General features: G+C 37.2%; 1 protein-coding gene across 5 annotated transcripts in view; it reads right to left on the bottom strand.

Annotated features, from left to right (window-relative positions):
- Positions 1-24523, bottom strand: part of Ythdf (YTH domain-containing family protein) — a 68357-nt gene extending 43834 nt beyond the window's left edge. For all 5 annotated transcript variants that reach the window (XM_083129897.1, XM_083129894.1, XM_083129898.1 and 2 more), the window contains exons 1-2: positions 24296-24523; positions 24121-24145 (exon numbers count right to left, since the gene is read on the bottom strand). In XM_083129897.1, the coding sequence (XP_082986023.1) occupies positions 24121-24145; positions 24296-24319 (49 nt within the window). In that variant the 5' untranslated portion in view covers positions 24320-24523. The remainder of the gene's footprint in view (positions 1-24120; positions 24146-24295) is intronic.
- Positions 24524-24563: the final 40 nt, after the last annotated feature.

The following is a 24563-nucleotide window of genomic DNA, read 5'->3' as shown; positions in this document are numbered from 1 at the left end:
CTGTTGGGGTAATAAGAACATCATATATAAATGTCCCATTTACCCTGCAAATTTGAACACAATAGCTCTACTTCTTCTGGAGTTATCAATGCTTGTTTAAATAAAATCCCAAGTTAACGTCTTTTTTCATAAAGTTCAATTTCCCAGCTGTGAAGCAAACATTTGTGAATGAAAATAAGTGTTCTATGATTTATTTGAAAGGTTACAGGCCATTCTACAATGTAGTAAAGAAAAAACTTCTAATAGTTACATGTACAATCTAGTATACCCAAGCGAAATCAAGCAAATTACGCAATGTTCTAATAACCTCTTTCCAGAAATTTTTGGTGTAATAAGAACTTTGCTTATAAAAACCAGGCAAATTGCCCATAGACAACCAAACTCACATGAAAAGATGTGTGCCCTTATGATTTATTATAGGGGTGAAGAAAATTTTGCAAGGGTTCTTTCATTCACATCCACTATATGCAGAAGCAGAGAAACACCAAGCATGCGTCACATCATTTTTTGCAGGTGTATAATAAAAGTCAAATAAAACTTACTTTTGTGTAGTTATTCCAATAACAAATTTTCTGCATGTAGGTTTAGTGTGGGTACATAGGTATGAAATGTTATTACACCAGTCTTTTCGTTTTAAATTATTCTACATTAACATGTTCCAATAACCCCATGTTCTAATTACCCCGGTCTCCCCTATAGCCAAGTCAGTTCCTGATAGTTGGCATGGATGGATGAACACCATCCTAATGGCCTATGATGTTGAATAAACACACAAAATGGTGCTCGACACATGTAAAGGCTGGGAAGATGAAGGACTGAGTCTGTCAGATCTGCACACTGACTTTTGAATGAATAGGAGAGCCTCGTTTTTATAAATTCAACAAGTGAGTGAAATAAGAATTAAAAAAATTATTATGAAAAAAACCAAACATGTGTAAAGGTCAACTGAATACATCTCCACCCAAGGCACCAACCGATTTACGGAGATTTCAGACTGAAACATCAATGAAGATTTACACCTATGTGACAAACAACACAGAGCCTTTAAGTCATGTGCAAGCATTCATCATGCATGTGAGAACCAACAGACCAAAGCGACACAATGCAAGCCATTGAGAAAATGCCCAAATCTGAGCAACATGCAAGTGGCAGGCGCAGCTTGTAGTCAGTCTCTCTTCTGTTCGAAAAGTTGTATTGATTGCTGAGTGTTGGATTATATTAAAGCTCCTATGAGGCTGGATGACAATGTATTTATTAACTATAAAATATTGCACCTTATTGTAATTACTACAATAAATAAGTAACTTGTTGCTAACTGGCCTAGTTAAGAGATATCAAAACATAATTTAGCCTACTGAATGCAAATTTGATTCACTTCTAATTCTGTTAGGATCACATCAATAAATTTCAACCAGAAGCTACATATTCAAGGTGTCAAGAATGACACTATTTGCTGTAACAAGAAAATAATCGATACTGATATGTTCTTATTTCGCATTCATGGAAATTCCAAATAAATTAACTGGGGATGAAGCAATACAATTTGGATCAATACAGAGTCCCACCAATACTGATAACCGGAAAATTGTTACAATTCAATAAATAAATCTATACCGCAGAAACATAAGTTTTGCTTTCAAATATTCATAATTTCACATGAGATAATCATTCAATCACAAAATCCATTTCTCCACACAGCGTTGCTGCAAAAATAACAGAATGTATATGCATTTTGCATTAATTTTGAGAATATTTAAGATGCCATGAAATTATCGCACAACATTTTTGTAGACTCCATGCAAGACTTGGATGTAGGGAAAGTATTGGTTGGTATTGGTGATTAAATTCAATCTGATACATACGAGGGCAGGCTGAAAAGTAATGCCTCCTATATTTTTGTGACGTTGTAAAGACATTTTGGATTTTGAGCAACCATGCATTGTACTCTTCAGACTTTCTCACTTCTCTATTCCAAGTTTCAAACTTCCATCACCATGGGTTGCTGAACTAGAGCGACGAAAATGGCAGCATGTAACCATACTATGTCGGTGCACCTGCAAGTGCGTGTGGTGACAAGAGTTTCTAACTGCAGAAAATGTGTCCCCAATTGATATTCATCAGAGAATGAAGCCTTTTTATGGCAATGAGTGTAACATCAGTACTGTATGATGTTGGGCTGTGCATGCTCACAATGAAAACCCCCGCCGAAAAACTCTCAACGTCTGTGACAAAGAACTTCTTGAGAGTTGAGAGTTCCTGGTATTAGCTGATACAATGGTATAGGTATCGACTCAACTGTACAGTTGGGAGCTGAGAAGACTGCGAGTGCCTTCTTCATCTGCAAGTGCTTGCTGCTTGTCGACTTGCTTGAGCATGGGGCCACAATCAATGCTAGCTGCTGTGAAGACACTGCATAAACTGCATAAACTGAAGCACACCACTAATTTGAAACCCCCTGGAATGCTATAAAATGGCATCATCCTCTCCATGATAATGACCATCGCCACACTTTCAAATTGGTGAGGGATACGCTTCAAGGCTTTGGCTGTGAAAGACTTTAACATTCTCCCTATAGTCCAGATATTTCCCCATGGTATATTCAAATTTTTGGTGACCAGAAGACACACATTCATCGACATTGGTTTCAGTCAAACTAGGATGTATGCAACTGGGTAAGGTTGTAGATCCATCAGAACCCAACAAGCTTCTACAAGAATGGAATTAATTAAACATCTCTCCCAGTGGGATAAATATAACAGTTATGGAGATAACATATGAGGTATGCATTTTCAATGAAACTTTTTTGGTGGCTTACCCATTTTCAAATGACTGTCCCTTGTAGAACAACTCGGTAGTTTCTTCAGTTTACAAAGTCCCAGTAGACAGTCTTAGTCTTAGTTTACTGTATGTAGTAGTTTGAGAAAAATCAACAGGTATCTATTGGATTTAGCTGTTTACTAAAACTGACACATGCGACAGTAAATTGAGGAGATGGATATCGTGTGCCTGTCAGTCTGGTGAATTCAGATTAAAATTAGCATTTTGTTAAAAGACTTTAGTTTTAGGAAATTACAAACTTGTACTTGCTAATTTCTAAGATATGAACAGGCACATGGACAGATCATTTCTTGTGTTGAGCTATGTTTGTAAGTCCATTAAAATTAGTCATTAGGGGAGACCGGGGTAATTAGAACAGGAAACAGCCTGTAGAAGTTCCACTGTAAATTACTCAGAAAGTTACTGATGGATTTTTTAAAAATGTCTACCCTTTAAAAGGACATCTTTTGTATAATTTTGAAAAAAATAATGACCATACCTGCATTGCAAATACTCGTCCAAAAAAAATAATTGTCATGACACCATAAAATTGTTCCAATTACCCCATTTGGGGTTAATGGAACATAAGTTAGAAATTTCAACTGAATAGCTTTAGATTGCTGTTGGGGTAATAAGAACATCATATATAAATGTCCCATTTACCCTGCAAATTTGAACACAATAGCTCTACTTCTTCTGGAGTTATCAATGCTTGTTTAAATAAAATCCCAAGTTAACGTCTTTTTTCATAAAGTTCAATTTCCCAGCTGTGAAGCAAACATTTGTGAATGAAAATAAGTGTTCTATGATTTATTTGAAAGGTTACAGGCCATTCTACAATGTAGTAAAGAAAAAACTTCTAATAGTTACATGTACAATCTAGTATACCCAAGCGAAATCAAGCAAATTACGCAATGTTCTAATAACCTCTTTCCAGAAATTTTTGGTGTAATAAGAACTTTGCTTATAAAAACCAGGCAAATTGCCCATAGACAACCAAACTCACATGAAAAGATGTGTGCCCTTATGATTTATTATAGGGGTGAAGAAAATTTTGCAAGGGTTCTTTCATTCACATCCACTATATGCAGAAGCAGAGAAACACCAAGCATGCGTCACATCATTTTTTGCAGGTGTATAATAAAAGTCAAATAAAACTTACTTTTGTGTAGTTATTCCAATAACAAATTTTCTGCATGTAGGTTTAGTGTGGGTACATAGGTATGAAATGTTATTACACCAGTCTTTTCGTTTTAAATTATTCTACATTAACATGTTCCAATAACCCCATGTTCTAATTACCCCGGTCTCCCCTATAGCCAAGTCAGTTCCTGATAGTTGGCATGGATGGATGAACACCATCCTAATGGCCTATGATGTTGAATAAACACACAAAATGGTGCTCGACACATGTAAAGGCTGGGAAGATGAAGGACTGAGTCTGTCAGATCTGCACACTGACTTTTGAATGAATAGGAGAGCCTCGTTTTTATAAATTCAACAAGTGAGTGAAATAAGAATTAAAAAAATTATTATGAAAAAAACCAAACATGTGTAAAGGTCAACTGAATACATCTCCACCCAAGGCACCAACCGATTTACGGAGATTTCAGACTGAAACATCAATGAAGATTTACACCTATGTGACAAACAACACAGAGCCTTTAAGTCATGTGCAAGCATTCATCATGCATGTGAGAACCAACAGACCAAAGCGACACAATGCAAGCCATTGAGAAAATGCCCAAATCTGAGCAACATGCAAGTGGCAGGCGCAGCTTGTAGTCAGTCTCTCTTCTGTTCGAAAAGTTGTATTGATTGCTGAGTGTTGGATTATATTAAAGCTCCTATGAGGCTGGATGACAATGTATTTATTAACTATAAAATATTGCACCTTATTGTAATTACTACAATAAATAAGTAACTTGTTGCTAACTGGCCTAGTTAAGAGATATCAAAACATAATTTAGCCTACTGAATGCAAATTTGATTCACTTCTAATTCTGTTAGGATCACATCAATAAATTTCAACCAGAAGCTACATATTCAAGGTGTCAAGAATGACACTATTTGCTGTAACAAGAAAATAATCGATACTGATATGTTCTTATTTCGCATTCATGGAAATTCCAAATAAATTAACTGGGGATGAAGCAATACAATTTGGATCAATACAGAGTCCCACCAATACTGATAACCGGAAAATTGTTACAATTCAATAAATAAATCTATACCGCAGAAACATAAGTTTTGCTTTCAAATATTCATAATTTCACATGAGATAATCATTCAATCACAAAATCCATTTCTCCACACAGCGTTGCTGCAAAAATAACAGAATGTATATGCATTTTGCATTAATTTTGAGAATATTTAAGATGCCATGAAATTATCGCACAACATTTTTGTAGACTCCATGCAAGACTTGGATGTAGGGAAAGTATTGGTTGGTATTGGTGATTAAATTCAATCTGATACATACGAGGGCAGGCTGAAAAGTAATGCCTCCTATATTTTTGTGACGTTGTAAAGACATTTTGGATTTTGAGCAACCATGCATTGTACTCTTCAGACTTTCTCACTTCTCTATTCCAAGTTTCAAACTTCCATCACCATGGGTTGCTGAACTAGAGCGACGAAAATGGCAGCATGTAACCATACTATGTCGGTGCACCTGCAAGTGCGTGTGGTGACAAGAGTTTCTAACTGCAGAAAATGTGTCCCCAATTGATATTCATCAGAGAATGAAGCCTTTTTATGGCAATGAGTGTAACATCAGTACTGTATGATGTTGGGCTGTGCATGCTCACAATGAAAACCCCCGCCGAAAAACTCTCAACGTCTGTGACAAAGAACTTCTTGAGAGTTGAGAGTTCCTGGTATTAGCTGATACAATGGTATAGGTATCGACTCAACTGTACAGTTGGGAGCTGAGAAGACTGCGAGTGCGGGGTGAACGGGGAGGAAGTGTGTGTGTGGGGGGGGGGGAAGCTTCCACTTGGTGTTCAATTTTTCAGTGTTGCCAGACATGCAGAAGTTCCTGTAGGAAAGTGCGAGAATCTGATAATGGAACCGGGACTTACAGTTTGAGGTGCAGTCTGGCGTTACGAAAAGTTCGGAACATCTCAAAGACCAGCAACGGCATAGGAATTCACACTTCTTCCGTGTTTTCGGAAATACATTTGTTTTTAAAATCGAATTAATGTTCTGGCATGTGTGTATAAGTAAATGTATAGAGCAGACTATATCTAGTAAACTGAGTCGCTTAAGGTTAACTATCAATAGAATTAACATGCAACGAAAAGCGGGAAACCCGGCTCGGGGGTTGAGCAAAGGTTTATTCAGAATTTTGTATTTGAGGGGTGCAAGTTTGTGTTTATGGGTGTGAAAAAGTATGCTTAGAGCCAAAATGACCATAATTTGTCCTTTTATAAAAATTGTGTGGGGTGTTAGGGCGTAGTTGGTGGATAAATCACTGGGGCCTAGATATTACAACTTCATGTTCCATAATCAGAAAGTTGCAGAAAAGCGATGCTACATACCAAAATGTAAATACAAACAAGAGAGAAAATGTACTACCCTGCATAAGTTAAAATTAATTGATCCATGTTTAGGAAAGAAGCATTGACAAGACTCTAGGAAATACACAAATAGCACGCACACACCCTTACTTTCTTAGTCACATTGGAAGCAGATTGCTTTGATTTGTGAAGTTTTACTCCATTATTAGTATTGCTTTCACTTGTTACTATGTAATACGTTCCATTCATTTGCAATGCGTTTTCGTACCATGCCTTTTTTATTTATGCCGCTGCCACCCTGAAAGGAAGATGAGCTGGCTGCACACGGCGACAACAGGCAGGTCAGTTTTGCATTCTTCAGCCTTGCAGTCCTCTCAGCTCCCAACTGTACCGTTAACCTATCACCAGATAATTAAAAATGCTCAGAAGTCAAAGTTTAAAAGAGCTGCTGTTTTTCTTAATAGAGGGCGATCAACCACACATTCTAAAGGTAATTGAAAACCAACATTTATGAATCTAATTTCAAAGAGTAAGATGCTATTTATGAGAAAGGTAACTTGGATAATGATCGGAGATACAAGTTTTGAGTTCTGCATGAGTCTAGAGGTAAGTAATTAACTATTAATTACTAACTATTAGTAAAGTTTAATTCATTGTTACTATTTTGGGGAGGGGGAGTGATGTCTGAAAAATTAGGTTAGATTTGAACCAGACCCCCCTGGCGATAACTTTATGGGATATTGAAGAAGATACCAGATAACCCTGATCCATGTCCCTGAGCATCATTAACTATTTAAATATCATGTAGAACACCTACTTCCCAATGGAGGTACTTTTACTCTATCTTGCAAGGACCAATAGGATATCAAAATAGACAATTCTTGAGAGACAATATTTAATTTTTGTTCAACTGCAGAATATTGTCTCAATCACTTACACACAAAGATAGGGGAAACTCCTCCAAATATCAAACGTATATAGTGGTAATTCATTTTACTTTCTTAGCAGTATTAAGTCTCGGCTGGATCTTTAGCCAATGCCAGGCTAGCTTCCTTCGAATTTTTCTCTGATTTAAAAAAAAACAAAAACCTGGCTATGATATTCCAAAATCTGAAAAATTACATCAGCTTACAATCACTTCAAGAGTATTCACTTGAATCTTAATGTGCTTTGCTTCAGCTGTTTCCTAGATATTATCAATAGTTTTGTGGGTGCGGAAGTCAATTACACCATTGATAATATCGAGACAACAGTGAAAGCTAACCACATTAAGATTCACGTGAATACTCTTGAAGAAGCTGATGTACTTTTTTCAGATTTTGGAATGTCATAGCGGTTCTTCAAAAGGAGAGGAACATTCGAAAAAAAAAAGCTGTCTTAAACATCTCATGTGATAAGTTGTAATATACTGAGAAATATATATTACTGAAATTCAATGCAATGAAACAGAGTTTAATCAAAGATATCACGAATCAGAAGGTTTCTAATTAGTCACATTGACATGTATTGCGGATATTGTAATTCAAAAATGTATATGTCATCCTGAAACAATACTCATGGCTATGATCACAAATTTCAAGTTACTGGTATGCAGAAAAAAGAGAAAAGTCTGAAAAAGCATGGATAAAAATTATGATGCTAAATAGAGAAAAGATTGATTTGATTGATTGATTTTTGTGTTTAAAGTGGGATCCGAACCACTATGGACCTCCACATATTCTGCTGCTATAACAACTGACAATTTAACCTTTCACTGATATCAGAGCAGAATTGCAGATATTGATCTTTAATATTGCTGACCATATGCAGAATAGAGGTTTTCGAATGATTGCATTTCAGTGTTTAATCAACTGTAAGTTTTCTGTATAATGTCAGCGTGAAGAAGTTACAAAAGACAAACCACACTTTGTAATTATATATAACATTATGAAATGTGATGCAATTGTGAGATTGAAAGATCCACAACAAACTCTAGAGTTCAAAAATATAGTTCTACTTTTTGACCTAATTGTACGGCATAGATTTTCTACACATATGCAATTTTTCACCACTTCACTTCAATGGTATGTGATGTACATGCGCATGTTAGGTACAATAGGTGCTGATATTTTAATGTGAATCAGATCCTGCATGATAAACAATGGAGTCACTGGCCAATGTTCAAATTCAAGGTAAAGCCTTTTGTGTTCCACTATACTAATCTACCCTTTGAAAATGAATTCCAGTACTTTCATGTGAAAAAATCTTTAAATGATCATGTCAAATAAGCCTACATGGATTTGCCTTTCCAGGGAAACCACCCATGTTAAATGTATAAATGGAATCATTTCCATTTAAATTATATAAATTATTAGATGAGGCTTTGTGTGCCATTACAGAGAACCAATCCACAACTACAGCCACAAATCTGGATTTGTATGCTTTCATTACAATATTTCTTCCCACAAGTACGAGGTGTATTTGTAAAGTAACTAGCGTTTGCAAATATTAAAGCTGTAGTGCTGCAGTCACGACCGTGAGTGTTCTCGCAGAAGTCCTTCATCCGTTAGTAAGCCACAGGAACGAGTGGGAGCAGATCATGCTTTTCTTCGTAGTTTTATGAAGGTTTGAAATGTTCAAGAAAATCAATCGGCCCGCCCACTGTGAAGTCCAGTCTGTGATTCGTTTTCTGAATGCAAGAAACCTGTAGACATCCACCGTCAACTGTGTGAGGTCTATGGAGAGGGTGCAATGAGTGAAGGGACGGTGAGGAAATGGGTTTGGATGTTTAAAGAAAGTGGTTCATGAAGAACCAAGGAGCGGTCGGCCATCTGTTGTTACAGAGGATTTGGTGCATGCGGTCGACGTGGAAATTCGTGAAAACAGACACTTCACAATATCATCGATTTCAATGGAATTTTCACAAATTTCCAGAACAGTCCGCTACAAAATTATGACAGATCGCCTGGAATATTGAAAATTGTGCTCAAGGTGGGTGCCTAAGAACCTGACAGAGGATGGATGGCTTTCATCACAGGCGGGAACATTCTATGATGATGGGATACAAAAACTAGTGCCACGCTATGACAAATGCTTGAACAATAGTGGAAACTACGTAGAAAAGTAGTTTAAGGTCTGTAGAATGCAATGCAAATAAAAAAGGTACGAAACTATTCTACTTTATTTTTTACACCCTTTCGGTACTTATGTTCCGAATATGTCTCGTATAGAAGTTGGTCAGTGGTTACATCACTTCCAAGATAGCTTGTCATCAAGTATAATTAGTGTCTCGGTAATTTATGTAAAATATTAATTCAGCAATTTGATAGGAGTTTGCATTAAGAGTTAAAAATTCCAAATGTGTGGGATTTTTTTTACAACTGTCTCAATTAATCCTGTTGCCAAAAAGTTACAGGTGCCTAATTATCCCAAATGTAGCGATATTAGAAATTAACAAAAGTTGATTGGCAATAAAACATCCTCTACTTTAATGGAAAGATTGATTTCTATCTCAGGTCTTTATGAATAACAGTAACAGATAAATTCAATTGTAATAAATTTCTGAATTGACTCAAACTCTGAAACCAAAATTTCTTCAGAAATATTATTAGAAACTGGTGTAGTGCTGTTCCAGGGTGGCCACTCTAGGACCATGATAAAATTCAAGTATAATTCCGGTTTTCAAGGCAAATTTTCCAAAAATATAAGGATACAAGCAGATATTTTCTCTATCTCAACTCTCGTATTATCACCTCTCATCCTGCATTGCACACAGATACATTAACAATATACAGGATCTGTGTGATTCTAATTCAATTCAATTAAACGGTATATACACTGAAATGCCAAAAGTCATGGGATAGCAGGAGGGAACTAGTTGATGGCACTCCAACATTGAGGCAAACCAGTCGAACGTCGTGAAGCAGTTGCAGTGTTGTCAGGTAGACTACTGTGAGTGCAGGATGATAGTTGGTGCTAGATGAATGGGGCATGCTATTTCGGAAGTCATCCGGACACAACTTTTCTCACTCTACAGTATCAAGGGTGGACCGTGAATACCGCATGGAGGCATTACGACCCATCAGGGACAATACAGTGGCTGCGTACGAGTGATAAATGACAGCGACCGGCGATGTCTGGGCAGACTCGACCGGGCAAACAGACAAGCAACAGTGCATGATCTGACATCAGGAATCAATGCAGGACATCCTAGGAACGTGTCTCAGCGGTCAGTTCAACGCAATTTGGTCTCCATGGGGTATCACAGCCAAAGACTGACACGTGTGCCCCTACTAACCGCTATCCAACAGCGACGGCGATGCACATTTGCTCTGGAACATGTGCATTGGGCCTTAGAGGACTGGCAAAGTGTAGTGTGGTCAGACGTCACGTTCCCGCGTGGATGGTAGGGTCCGGGTGTGGCGCAGACCCCATGAGGCCATGGACCCAAGTTGTTAACAAGGCACTGTGCAAGTTGGTGGTGATTCTGTCATGGTGTGGGGCATGTTTACTTGGCATGGTTTTGGTCCTCGTCAACTAGAAAATGAACGCTAATCGATATCTTCAGCTGCTTGGTGACCATCTCTAAACCTTTATGGACTTCATGTACACTACCAACAATGGGATTTTCCAGGATGACAATGTGCCATATCACAGAGCCGCAATGGTGCACGACTGGTTTGAGGAACATTCTGGCAACTTCCAACGCATGAATTGGCCTCCTAGATCGCCGGACATGAACCCTATCGAGCACATGTGGGATGTCATCGATCGGACTATTCGTGCAAAGGAATCCTCCACCTGCAACAATTGTGGATGACAATCAGGACTGCATGGCTGCACATCCCTCCAGCAGACTACCAGCAACTTGTTGCATCCTTGCCATGTTGAATTGCTGCACTTCGCTGTACTCGAGGGGGTCCCACTCGTTATTAGGTAGGTATCCCATGACTTTTGGCACTTCAGTGTATATACATATATACATATTTAATTTAAGGTACGGAGTTTAAATTTGCTATTTCTCATATTCAGGCTCGATATACACCTCTACAAACACAAGTCACAATTGTTACAGGATACACTAATTTACAAGAAATAGTTAATTTATAAGGATTTCAAACTCAAATTACCTAATCAACTTCAAGATATCTTATCTTACAATGATCTTCCATCTAATACATTTTCCTGCAAAAGACACTAACAAAGCAAATGAATTGAATTATGTTTTATTTTCCACGCAGCTTTCTTTTCCTTCCTCGATACAAATACAAAGTAAACGGCGAAACACTTGCGTCAGGGCAATTATAAATATGTATAAATTCAATGGGAATTGGATTAATAAAAATTGCAATTTGTCACGTCTAGAGAAAATTCACGCAGAATGCATGCATAAGTTGCGGAGCCAATAATTCAGACATAATTCCGGGAATTCCAGCAACCTGTGTTCTGAACTATTCACATATCAAGGTAATAGTATGTACAAAACATCTGAATTTTTAAAAACAGTTGAGCAAATGCTGAAAAACACATGAAAGATCCAGTAACACCAATTTTCATACAGCACACAGTGTGTTTTCTGTTGTCACTAGAACTTAGCTAATAATAATAGAATCAGCTAATAACAGTGTCATAAAACATTTTTTTTTTGCATGTATTGTGTGAAAACAATGTATTTTCCGATTTAAAAAAAAAACAACTATTTTACATTGCCATGTAATAGTTTGAATATTTTATAGCAAAATTCCAATAAGTTGATGTGGCGTAATTGCAATGGACTACATATTGATATTAATATCCTGAACAACGTTTAATTGCTATAATGTTCAGGCATCAATGGGCAAAAGTAAGAATATGAACATTGGTAGGCAAATCAGTGCAAAGTGGTATCAGGTCAGTACTAGTCCTTACACCTTTTGTCTAGCTACATAATAAAAGTTGCATTTATTACACTAGTCAAATCAAAACCTTAAAAGTACAATAAAAATTGTAGGGGAGACTGTATACAGTTCAAATTTACATCAGATATAAACTGTTATTTACAAAATGACCTCAAGGCTGCAACACAAATCAAGTGAGCTTCAAAATGCCATTTTTGTAATTTTAAAGATGCACCCCTATACATACTTGCACCACTGAAGAGGAGTGGTTTCGTCTGTCAGCCTAAAAATTACAAATGAAAATTCAATACCTCTGTGCATGCTTACCACACCAGCGGGAGATAGTTTGAAAAAGGCCCGTTTGCAGACAGATGGGTGGAAAAGCTTCGCAATGGTTCATCAGTGACTGTACGTGGACCACAAAGACTTATTTTTCTTAAGGTGAACAGGCACCAACTCAAAGTTGAAAATATATGTAGATCAGCAATAGATCTGTGCTAACATGCAGCAACCCTACATACAGAAATCTACTAGGTAAGAAACAAAAACTAAGGTGTTCATTTGATGGTCCCTTGAAAAAAAGGGGGAAAGTGCTCACCTGTGCTTTGCAGGCGTATAGGGGGTGTAAAGTTAAGGCCCCAAACTTTCTTGATCACGGTCGAAGGTGGGGGTGATGTGATGAGCACCATGCCCCTGGCTGCCTTTACCCTCCCCGACTTTCCTCCAGGTACCCCACTCTATACGACACTGGGTGCTTTCCGGAGCCGCTTGAACAGATGGGAAAAATCCAGATTCACCCCTGACGGGGATCGAACAGGGTCTCTTGCATGATAGTCAAAAACTTTGTAAAAACCCGTAAGCAAGGGAAATAAAGCAGTCAAACAACGTGTTATAACTAATTTGAGTAAAATGAGAGGGGAAAAGGCATTTCACAATCAAATAGAACTTGATATAAACTTTTCTCCCTAAAAATGCTGTTATTTCTCTGATAAGCTGTAATCCTTAACAGCAAATAAAGAGGTCACAAACACTATGGCTAAAAACTGAAGTTACTTGGCCTGACAGAAGACCCACCATCAGGGTGAAACAATGACAGGTGATACAGTAGTGTTTCAGTATTGGGCAAAAAGGAACAAAAATTTCATGGTTTAGAAATGAGTATTTTCAAGGAATTCCTACATCTAGCATTGGGATGTAAGGGGAAAATTCTGAAAATCGTATGGGCAGGCAAGAAGACTATGTCATAAGAACAGTACTGACCTTGTGCAAAGCCATGGTGTACCTGGAGTGTAGTTGAAAGGGACTTGATTTTTCATGTCTGGTCTCAAAAAATAGAGGAGGGAGTATGGATAATTTCCTCTACAGCTGCTCCACCATGTTCACTTGTAGAATATTGAACTCCACCTCTCCCCCATGGATGTTAAGGACTGTAAACTGCCAGTGCTGCAGTTGTCTTACAATTAGGCAATGTATAAAGGAACAGTTTCCACAAGGTCCTCCTCTCTGCAGCAGCAGAGAGCACTGTTGTCAACTTAGCTCTTTTGGAGCCAGGTCTGGTTCTTTCGTGCACTCCTTTGGCTGTGGAGCACCTGCCCCATTATGCTGCCTTCACTGGCCCCAGCCACATTACCAAGTTTTGCCATTAATATAAATGTTGCACGAAATGTTGTTATATTGGCTGCATCGCCCCATCCCCGTTACTCTTTTATAGCACCATGGCTGACGTGAAGATGACATAATATTGTTATCTGAGAATACTTTATTTTTGATTTCATACGAACATACTGAGATGGGCGAGATCACCAGTTCTAGATGGTGAAATCTAAGAATAAATTGTCATCACTTCAAAGTTAACGGTAATAGCGGTGACACCCTTTGACACCTAACATTACCATATGAGGCACTTTATCGAGCCTTTGAAAATCTAATTCTTTGAAAGTCAGTTTTTACTCTAAGCTGAAATTTAGCTTTTTTATGCGAATCAGGTATGGCAACACTATTTCAGGGAGGTTTGAGCGCCGAAGAAATACAAGGGGTGATCAACTGAAATCCGTTCATTCCATGTATTATTGGTATAGTGTGTAGGAGGATATTGTTTGTCCAATAGTGTGTAATGGCTAATGTCCCTGTGTGTTGGGTGTAGGAATGTTGTTTATACGTGTTTCCGTTTTGCAGGTATAACGAGTGAAAGATGGCGTTCAACATCCTCAATCCGTCCAAACAGGACCAGCGTGCTGTCATTCAGTTTCTGAGTGCCGAAGGTTGTCAACCAGCTGAAGTGTACCGGCGTACGAAAGATGTGTATGGTGATGCATGCATGTCCAAAACAACAGTGGTGGACTGGGCAAGAATGTTTCAGAAGGGGCGTGAACAAACCACTGATTATCCCCATCCTGGTCAAGCCCATGTTGTTGCCACAGAAGACATGTGTGAAAAGGTGAATGCGGCAATATCTGCAGATAAACGCATGAGTATTCAATCCATAGCGAACGAGTTAAACATGGGTTATGGTACTGCTCACAAAATTGTGAAAGCTCTGGATTATCATAAAGTGTGCGCGCAGTGGATACCCAGGGTATTGACGGAGGACAAAAAGTTGGAGTGTATGGGATGCTCCATTGAACATTTGTCACGTTACCATTTGGAAGGTAACGACTTCTTGCTGCGCATTGTTGCTGAGGATGAAACTTGGTGCCATCATTTTGAACCGAGTTCAAAGTCTTCCACTATGCAGTGGAAACACCCCTCATCTCCACGTACCAAAAAGTTCAAGATGCAACCGTCTGCAGGGAAAGTTATGGCGTCTGTGTTCTTTGATAGCTATGGACCATTATTGCTCAACTTCAAGGAACCAGGACAGTCCATCAATGTCGCACGCTACTGTGAGACCTTGACACAGTTACAGAGCGCCATCAAAAACAAAAGGCCTGGTTTATTGACCGCTGGAGTCATTGTGTTGCATGACAACGCGCGTCCACACGTTGCAAACCAAGTGCAGGATTTGTTTCAACGATTCAAGTGGGAAATGTTGTGACACCTGCCCTACAGGCCTGACCTTTCACCTTGTGACTTTCACATCTTTAGGCCTCTAAAGAAGGCTTTGAAAGGTCAGAGATTTCAGTCTGACACTGAAGTTCAGGATGCTGTGCGTGATTGGTTTGAGATTCAGCCTTCGCAATTTTACATGGACGGCATTTGTAAGTTAGTGACAGAGTAGGACAAGTGTCTCAACGCTCATGGTGACTTCTTCTGAACAATATTTTTACTGAGCGCTAACCATAGATGCCTCTGGACAGTGTACCAGTTTCAGCTCGAAATAAAATTTATTTCACGAATTATGACCACTGAACGGATTTCAGTTGATCCCCCCTTATACATTGTGCCAATGAGAGCATTATTTTTATTTGTTCTCTCTGGAATATCAAACATCCAGTGGCATAAAAAAGTACACAAACGGAAAAGAATGCGTCGAAAAAGGGTTTTGTAGTTGGAAAAGTCAAAACTCCGATTTGATTAGTCATAAATTGAAGTGGAAATTGATTCTCCAAAAGAAATACATGGTGTTTTCTACTAGCCGAATTTAAATAAGCTGCAGTAATATGGTAGAGTGGGCCATATATTAGAATTATGTCTATTTTGAATATCCAGTCACCAGACACTCGTTATGAACTAGCAGACATGAAATTTTTACATAAAAATCATCAACGGAAAAATTAAAACCGAATTCCTGGTCAACCAATTTTATCTACGAGTACACAAGCTGTAAACCCGCAATGAAAAACTCATTCACATTCCCGCTACAAGGCTCTCTCTTCTACAGTGGTTTCATTACTATAGGCTCCCCCACTTACATAATAATGAGCTTGTAAATAACGATATTTTCTTGTCAGAACACAGTTTTCGACAATCTCTTAAGGATGTACATGTACCTTTTTTTATCTGGTATCTTATATTGTCTTGTTTTGTTGTTATTTTTGTTCTTTTGTTGCACAGTACTTTTAGCACTATCTGAAACTTTAAGTAAATAAATAAATAAATGTACAGCATAGTTATTCATGCTGTTACCAGTTGTGGGGGTGTTCTTTAGGAAATCCACCCTGGTACAAAAATTAATTACTTTTAATACAATCTTGTATTAGTTACAATTGTAAGTGTTAAGGCCACAGTTCAAAAGTGTGCTATGTAATCTTATTTGAATGGCTTTTTTAACCTGTATTTGCAAGCGCACACACAAAAGAACTGGCTCCTGAGAAAAAGAAGCTGGCAGGGTAGAATTCCATCCACTGGGCATAAATGTTCTTGGCATTCATTCTGCAACAGCACATTCAGGGGTAGGAAATCACTGACTACAAAGACTTTCCTTTAACATTGGAACACAAAAAGTCACACAGTGTCAGCTAGTGTGTCTTACAGGAAATTGTCACCTTGGCAGAATGAGTTAAGTATTGTCATGGCGCAACAGGATTCTCCTCAAACCAGGTATACAGTCTGATGAAACTCAGTTGCCTCTGGGTCGTTCCAGCATTCTGATCAGCAGCACGTAATAAAAACAACTTTGTCAAACTATGTAAATCAGCTACTGACACTGAGGGAATTTCTGCCCAAGAAAAATGAGACCCAATGCTACTCCATTCACCAAATAACCTGGACCCAGCATTTTTATTTTTGTTCCACAGGCTTTTTCGAAGTGATATGTCAAATTTGAAAACCTGTTTTAAAGTTGACAGCAGTGGCACATTATATTTGGTACAGAACCTTAACATGTTATAACCCATGCCGCAACAGCCTATGGAGAGCCCGAGCCTACCTACCGACTGCCGGCCTTACTTCCCCCTGATCCTAGTCACTCACTCACCAAAGGTGGGAAATCATCCAATTAGTTACGGGGTGATGTGTGCTCAGAACAATGAGCTCCCAGTCATCGTCGTAGGTTTTCATGACCAGGTTACACTACTCATCATTCGTAGCTCCCCAATTCCCTCACAATGGTGGGTGGCCACCAGTCCCATAAACAGATCGAAATCTCAGGTGAAATGTTTTTACACCTCCCCCAGGAGACTCCAACCTGCACATCCCATAACTGGAGCATTAAGCATGACACCTTAGACCGCATGGCCATGGTGTGGGATCTTAACACGTTAACTGCCACCATTTAAAAGTCACCCTTTATCACTCCAGCACAAAGTTGGATTCCTGGTAAGTAGTCTCCAACAGGCATCTGAGATTTTTTTTAAAAAAAGGCTATTTTTGTAAACTACAAAGTGATTTCTGTAAGTGAGTCAAATATATGAAAATTCATGCATGTTAATTTTATTGTTTTCATTGTGAAAATTTTCACAGTCTCTTCACGTGCTCAGAAGTTGATTCACCGGGCCAGTGCATAATTTAATGCAAAAAGTAGGTCCAGATTGAAAATAGTAGGGAAGGTTTGTAATGTGTTACAAACTATCACTTCCTGTGAGAATTTAAATATTCTAAGCAAAATTTGTCAGTTTTTCATGAAATGCCTTTAAAGCTTAGCAAAGAATATTTACGGTTGCCCAATTTCTTTAGATAAAACCAACTTCAACACACCAATATAAGTTGTTATCCAACAATATAACAGATCAAAGAATTGAATCCTAAATGGGCAACAGCCAAAATATTTTGAATTGTTTACAATTTGGAGATGGACATGTGCATGCTCAGCGGACAAATTACCTCTTACGATAGAACCTGATAGTCTCAAAACTAATATTAGTCAATATGTTACTAATATTTGCACAAAAAATAATTCCTCAATTAATTAATATCAGCAGAATGATTACACTAGACCAGAATTTCATAACATTCTAAATTTATGACAACAAACACATTGTAAAATTACTCAGTGGAACGTAAATTGATTTGCTTTATTTTACTTCGCTTTTTGTGCCACCATTGGCTAATCTGCGAAGATGGGGATGAGTTGATGACATGATGAAACTCAGAAACATCCATGCCCAGGCTGGGATTTGAACCCTGTACCTCTGGCATCATAATGCGATGTGCTAACCCTTCTGCTACGGGGCCCAGCACAATGGAACTTTGTTCTTATTTGGCAACATGTTGTAAACTATACATCTTGCATAAATTACTTTATTATTTCATACTGGTTAGTAACAAATGTACTAGCTTACTAAACAGTTACAAAAATAAAAATAAAACTGAATGTGATTGATAAAGAACACAGTACAAAAAGAAGAGAGAAAAACCATTTAGCAACACTGTTGGCCAACATCCTCAAATACCTATTCAATTTATTTTATGAACTAATGACTTGCATGTTTAATATCTTGGGAGATATTTTAAAAATATAACCTTAAAATATAAAGTTTTCTATTACATGGAAATAAAGCATCTCTGACACATAGCACTACATGCAACTATCTAAGACACACAAAATATTATAAAATTATACCAACATGAAGGACATAAAATGTGAAAAAATACACTTGTGCTTATATCTAAAAATTTCTGCATAGAAATGTCAATAAAATATGCATTAATTAACAAAAATGCACAAGTCATGCCCAAGACATGTAACAATTTTCTATTTATCAATGAACATCTATTATCCAGGAATCTATTTTTTATCCATCTCTTTTCTGTCAAGCCACCCATATTATATTTTACCATTGCAATAGGCAGAAATCATTGAGAACTAGTTTCACTTAAAGCAGAAGTTGTACCACACACTAATAGATTTTTTTATTTGGAAAGTTGTATTTTTCGAAAATAAACATGAAGGGTTATTAATAAATCTGTAAAGCATTTAAAAAATTTGTGGTTCATATGGTTTAACCCTTCATTGATCGCACACCGTCTAGTTCTGGGTGTGGTTTAAACGTCACCATTTATTAATGATTATTTTGTCAACAGCCTCCTTCTGTCTAGCTGAGTTTCTGACTTTCCTCATTTACACCACAACTTATTTTTCAGTGTTACTCAGACCTTGGAGGCACTAGGGGGCGTTGGTTGAAGCCCCTGGTCTCTGAGTCCGTGCACAACTATCAGCGTATACCTAGTTTTTACTAAAAATCTGGTATGCCAATACATTATTTTATGCGTATTACTTCAACTTGTGCAAGAACTGAACATTTGGTGCATTAAGATGGACATAAAAGTAAAAGAGCAGAGAAAAATGATAAAAGATTTTCAATCACTGATTATTTTATTTGAAAAAAAAAAAAAAAAAAACACGAGGGGCATACTATAAAGATTTACACTTTATTTTTTTTCAGGTCCCATGGACCACCATTTGAGAAGTGAGGACTGGCATATGAAGCTACGAGTCTAGTCTACCGATTGCAGGCAGCAGTGTCCAAAAAGGATTCCTGGTGTTCACACAGCAACATGTTCCGTACATCATTGTCAGCGGACTATTGGACAACATGGAAAGCATGTCACAACCAAATGTTACGATATATATTAATGCAAAATACACTAACAAAGCAAATGGATTGAGAACATGCAGTTTCATTTTCCACGTAGCTTTCTTTTCCTTCCTCAATAAAAATACAAGCTAAACTGCGAAAAACGTGCCTCAGGGCATTAATAAATATGTATAAATTCAATGTAATTTGGATTAATAAAAGTTGCCATTATTCACGTGTATGGAGAAAAATTCATATACAACTCACTCATTCCCAGAATTCAAGGAATTCCCGGTGAGTAGCCACAGTGCATTAAATTATTTTGTAATAAAATCTTGCATTATTGATTAATTTATTAAAGGTAAACTTTACGTTTCATGGATGGCAAAGATAAATTTGTTTACCTGAACATGAGAGAAGAGATACTCTCTCTCAAATGACACACTGCATGTGAATACACAGGGTGTATACAAAGTGTGTGACAAACTAATTATTAATAAATTAAAATATAATAAAACAAAAAGATACAAATTAACTGGTGGCAATGATAGATAAACTCAAAAAGTTTTATTTCCTGTATCAGTACACTTCTATGTGTGCTCCTTTTGTCGCACAGAGAATGTCAAGACGATAATTATTTCTTCCAATGTTCGGGTCACTATGTCGTATAATAAAAATTATAATAAGATTCTTGAAAAACTTGAGACTCCACAATCCCTACAGATACAACATGCAATAAATTGTATTGATTGAGAAAATTTCAGATGTTGCGTTATATATATTAAAGAAAGAGAAAAGAAAAAAATCAACTGCTGGTAGGAATACAGTTCCCAGATATGAGAAATAATGGCAAAGCAATTTTCACATTGGCAGAGCAACCAGAAACATTAGAAACTTCAATGGATACAAGAACAATACATACAATGACCCTCTCCAAAATTTTCTGATTTGTCTTACATAAGTTTTACCTCAATGGATGTAATAGATACCAAATTCCAGCCTCGAAAAGTTATGGAACTATAGAGGGGGAGGACTTTGCATTTTGGATAGCACATTTGAAAAAAAAAACATTTTTCCATATTTTCCAAAAAATCACATTTCAAAAAATTAACCTTGAGAATATAACACATGCAAATATAAGTGTAATACATATAATTTTAAAGGTTGTTTCAAATGCTTTCCAATGAGCCACACATCAGATCTACAACTGCAATAAAAGCTGGTAGTCAAAATTAGAAATAATTAAGGTCCAGAAAATTTCTTTCTTGCAAATACAGGCTAAGAAAGCCATGAATCCAACTAAGGTAAAGTATGAACTTAGAACATTTCATTTATTTATTAATACAAGATTTGATTAAAATTAAGTAATGCTTGCACGCGAGTGGCCTTCGTATAGAAGGCTAACTAGTAACAGCATGAGTTACTACACAATACATTCTAATATATGGCCAACCCTATCATATTACTGTAGATTTTAAAATCGGCTAGAAAGAGTGCAAATGTTTATAATGGATAGTTTATTATTTTGATTTAATGATAAAGAAACACCACATACTGTATTCGTTATTTTCTATATATATATAAAAAAAGGTAATAGAAATGCCCATATGCAAACTCAAAATATTACCAAAAAAAATAATATATTAAAAATTGAGGCACCATGTAATTTTCTTCCCCTTTATGACAATTTGAAGTTGACAAGGTGGTGGCCAAAACAAACTTCCTTCCACCATAATTCCAAAACAGAACTTTTCTAGGCTGTAATATGGTACCTAAATTACACCAATTATGGTGACCCTATGAAAGAACACTCAGAAAAATTCGAGAGTCAGGTTGGGAACTGACATTTTGGCATCGAATGACCCATGCGTAAATCAGCAGACTAAAATAAGGTAGGATGGTTTAAAAATTGTAGATTCATGTCTTAAAGTGCAGAACAAAAATGAAACCTTGATTATATCAGTCCCGGTGAAAACACATTTTAACACCTAAATTTATTCTGATATTATGGTTATAAAAATTTGATCCAATGTTAATGTTGAATGTCAGCTGGAAAAATGTTAAATACAAATATAGTTGAGCAATTATGCACTGGCTTATATTTATCAATATAAAACACGACACTGTTCATAAGATGAGTGGCAATGAACATGAGTAACAAAAAAAAAAGGTAACGTGCTCCCCTGTGCTTAGCACCATACCATGAAGGCGTATAGGGGGTGTTGGGGTAATGCCCCACACTTTCTTGATCCGGTCGTGAGTGGGGGTGATATGATCAGCATCACGCACCTGACTGCCTTTACCCCCCCCCCCCCGGTACTCATGACATTCGATGCTGAGTGGGCACCAGGGCCGCTTCCGTTAGAAAAGTTCCCGGATTTGAACCGGCCGGGGATCGAACCCGGGACCTTGAGCATGGTAGTCAGATGCGTTACCGACTGAGCCACCGTGGCCACATGAGTTACAGAGATGAAATTGCTCTCTGTAGGCTTTTTTGAAAAACTAAGTTACAGAAATGCTGAAGTCAACAATTCTGACCTTCCTAACCTACTCTACACAATAAGTCATTTCATTGTACACAATATTGAAATACAAATCATATATTTGTGGTGTGAGAATGCAATGGTGCAGGCCCTATAGTTTTAATGTATGGCTGCTATTTGCACACACATAGCAAGATATCTAAGCAATTAGTAATTGTTTTAATGGATGACATTCAACATAACTGAATATATCTTTTCGAACACTAAGAGTGCACACATTGTTATTATTATGTTTTCTATTTTCATGTTTGTACGAAACCAGTATATGAGAGACCAGAGTTCATCAACTCAGAGATTATCATTTATGTAATGCTTACTGTACTTAAAAATATCGGTAACAGTTAGATATAGTGAAAACACATTTCTTCAAATTTACAGGAGAAAAGACAGGAAAGTACTTACGGAATTGAGTTCCTGTGGACTTTTGGAAGTTGGAAATAGTGTTTTTTTCCATTCGTGAAACTTATTCGGCTGGTAAATAATGTAATTTTCGACATTCATGTAGCTCCGTTGCACGATAGTTCGTGCCACCATTACTTTCGACTACATGAATCAAATGTCCGGTGCGTTCAATTATGTAATCCCCTGTCAGTGTAGCAACCACGCAGTAGTTTTACAAGATGACATGCGAGCGTTTTTTTTTCCAATTTAATTTTCTGTTTGCCTAACCTAACCTTCCGTGAATGGTTTGTGGATCAATTCTCACTTAAAAACCTTTTGTGAATAGTTTGTGCAGCATTTTATCGGTTCATAAGTTCGGAAACACAGCTGACGATAGACAACGTGAGTCAAGATTTGCCCGCCGAATTAGCAACGACCAATAAATAGTTGTAATGTTAAAAATTACACTTTTTTCAGTGAAAAAAAAACATAATCCCAAGTTGAAAAATGTTTCGCTATGTATATAAGGTAAGTACAAATGTAAATAATTCAGAAATAAACGAGTAAAATGTGTTCTCACTATATCTAACTAGTACCAAAATATCAAATTCTAAAGTTATATTTAACGCTAAGATTTATGTTATTCTGATATGTGCTTCTAGTCTGCATGTTTAAAAAAAATAGTGCAAGGAAACAGTGATTTGCCAGTTTGCACACACACACACACATGCACAACAAAAGATGATTGGAAGCTTTTTAAGGGTGCGACTACTATCACCAGGCAGGAGGCTACCACATTGAGTTATTTTCACCAGCGCTTTTTGCCATTAAGTTCTTATGCTATTGTATTTCACATACTGTCAGTGTTTCGTAAGGTAAATTACTCACACTAACCATACAGTATACAATGACAAAGATGAGTTTTATTATTATTATACCGAGAGAGACACTGAACCTAACTACATTCCTTAAGCACAAAAAGGAAGAAGTATCTTATAAAAGATTGTATATGCTTTATAAAAGATATCCCCACCTGGTGTAGATAGCACAAATGCTAGGTTCACCACCTGGTCAATGTAGCCAATCTGCTTTTTAAAATATTTTTCACAATAACGAGCAAGTATCTAGATTATGTGTACGTGAATTACATTTCATTTAAACCTATGAGGGACGCATTGTTGATAGGCAGTTACATAAAGTGAATTTACTGGATAGTAATTGAAGCGATTAAACGTTGCAGCCTAAATGTTTTCGTATCCACGACTTAATTTTTCACCTTTGGCTTTCACATTCTTTCCGGCATGTGTATTACTCCTAAAATCACGCATGAATTGAAATGGAGACATGTAACGAAGTGGTGGAAAACTACACCAATCTCTCAGGGTACACGTCACAGTGTCTCCTTTAGAGATATAATCCGATGTAATTAGGACAAAAAAACTAATAAAATAAAAACCATGCCTTGCATTGCATATAAACAAAAAACAACATCAGTTTACATAAAATTGCACTGTCAGAGAAGTGATTAATAACTTCAATTTCATACTTTATCAATCACATTCGGTTTAGATACCGTAGGAAAAGTTGCTTTTCCCCGTCTAATTCTTACCTTGATTCCCTTGTCCTTTCATCCGCTGCACAAGCAAAGTAGACCGCACATGAAAAAGAGAGAAGGGAAAAAATATCAGTTACATATGCAAGCGGAAACTTTCATGTATTCACAATTTATCTCTTATTTATTCGTTCACCGTAACTACGCCCCAGACACAAATTCCTTCTTTTACCTGGTCTGACACGCCTGCTGACATCACCTAATTTCTGCACTTTTCGTTCTTCTTGGCACAAAGTTTGTCCACAAAAAAGTTCAATTAATTACTTAGCAGTCACTTAAGGTCCAAATGAAATTAGATACACTGTTAACAGACTAAAATAATAAAAATAGTTCAAGCACAATTCACTGCAACCACAGAACAATGGCGGCCCTCTCAAGAACCCGTAACTCCGGGAAAATAGAAGAGCGCATGCGTGTAAGATTGAAACGTCATCCACGGA

The sequence above is a fragment of the Lepisma saccharinum genome, chromosome 10, assembly GCF_977018435.1.
Source record: "Lepisma saccharinum chromosome 10, izLepSacc3.1, whole genome shotgun sequence".
NCBI classification, from domain to species: Eukaryota; Metazoa; Arthropoda; class Insecta; order Zygentoma; family Lepismatidae; genus Lepisma; species Lepisma saccharinum.
This window is presented reverse-complemented; position numbering and strand designations above follow the sequence as displayed.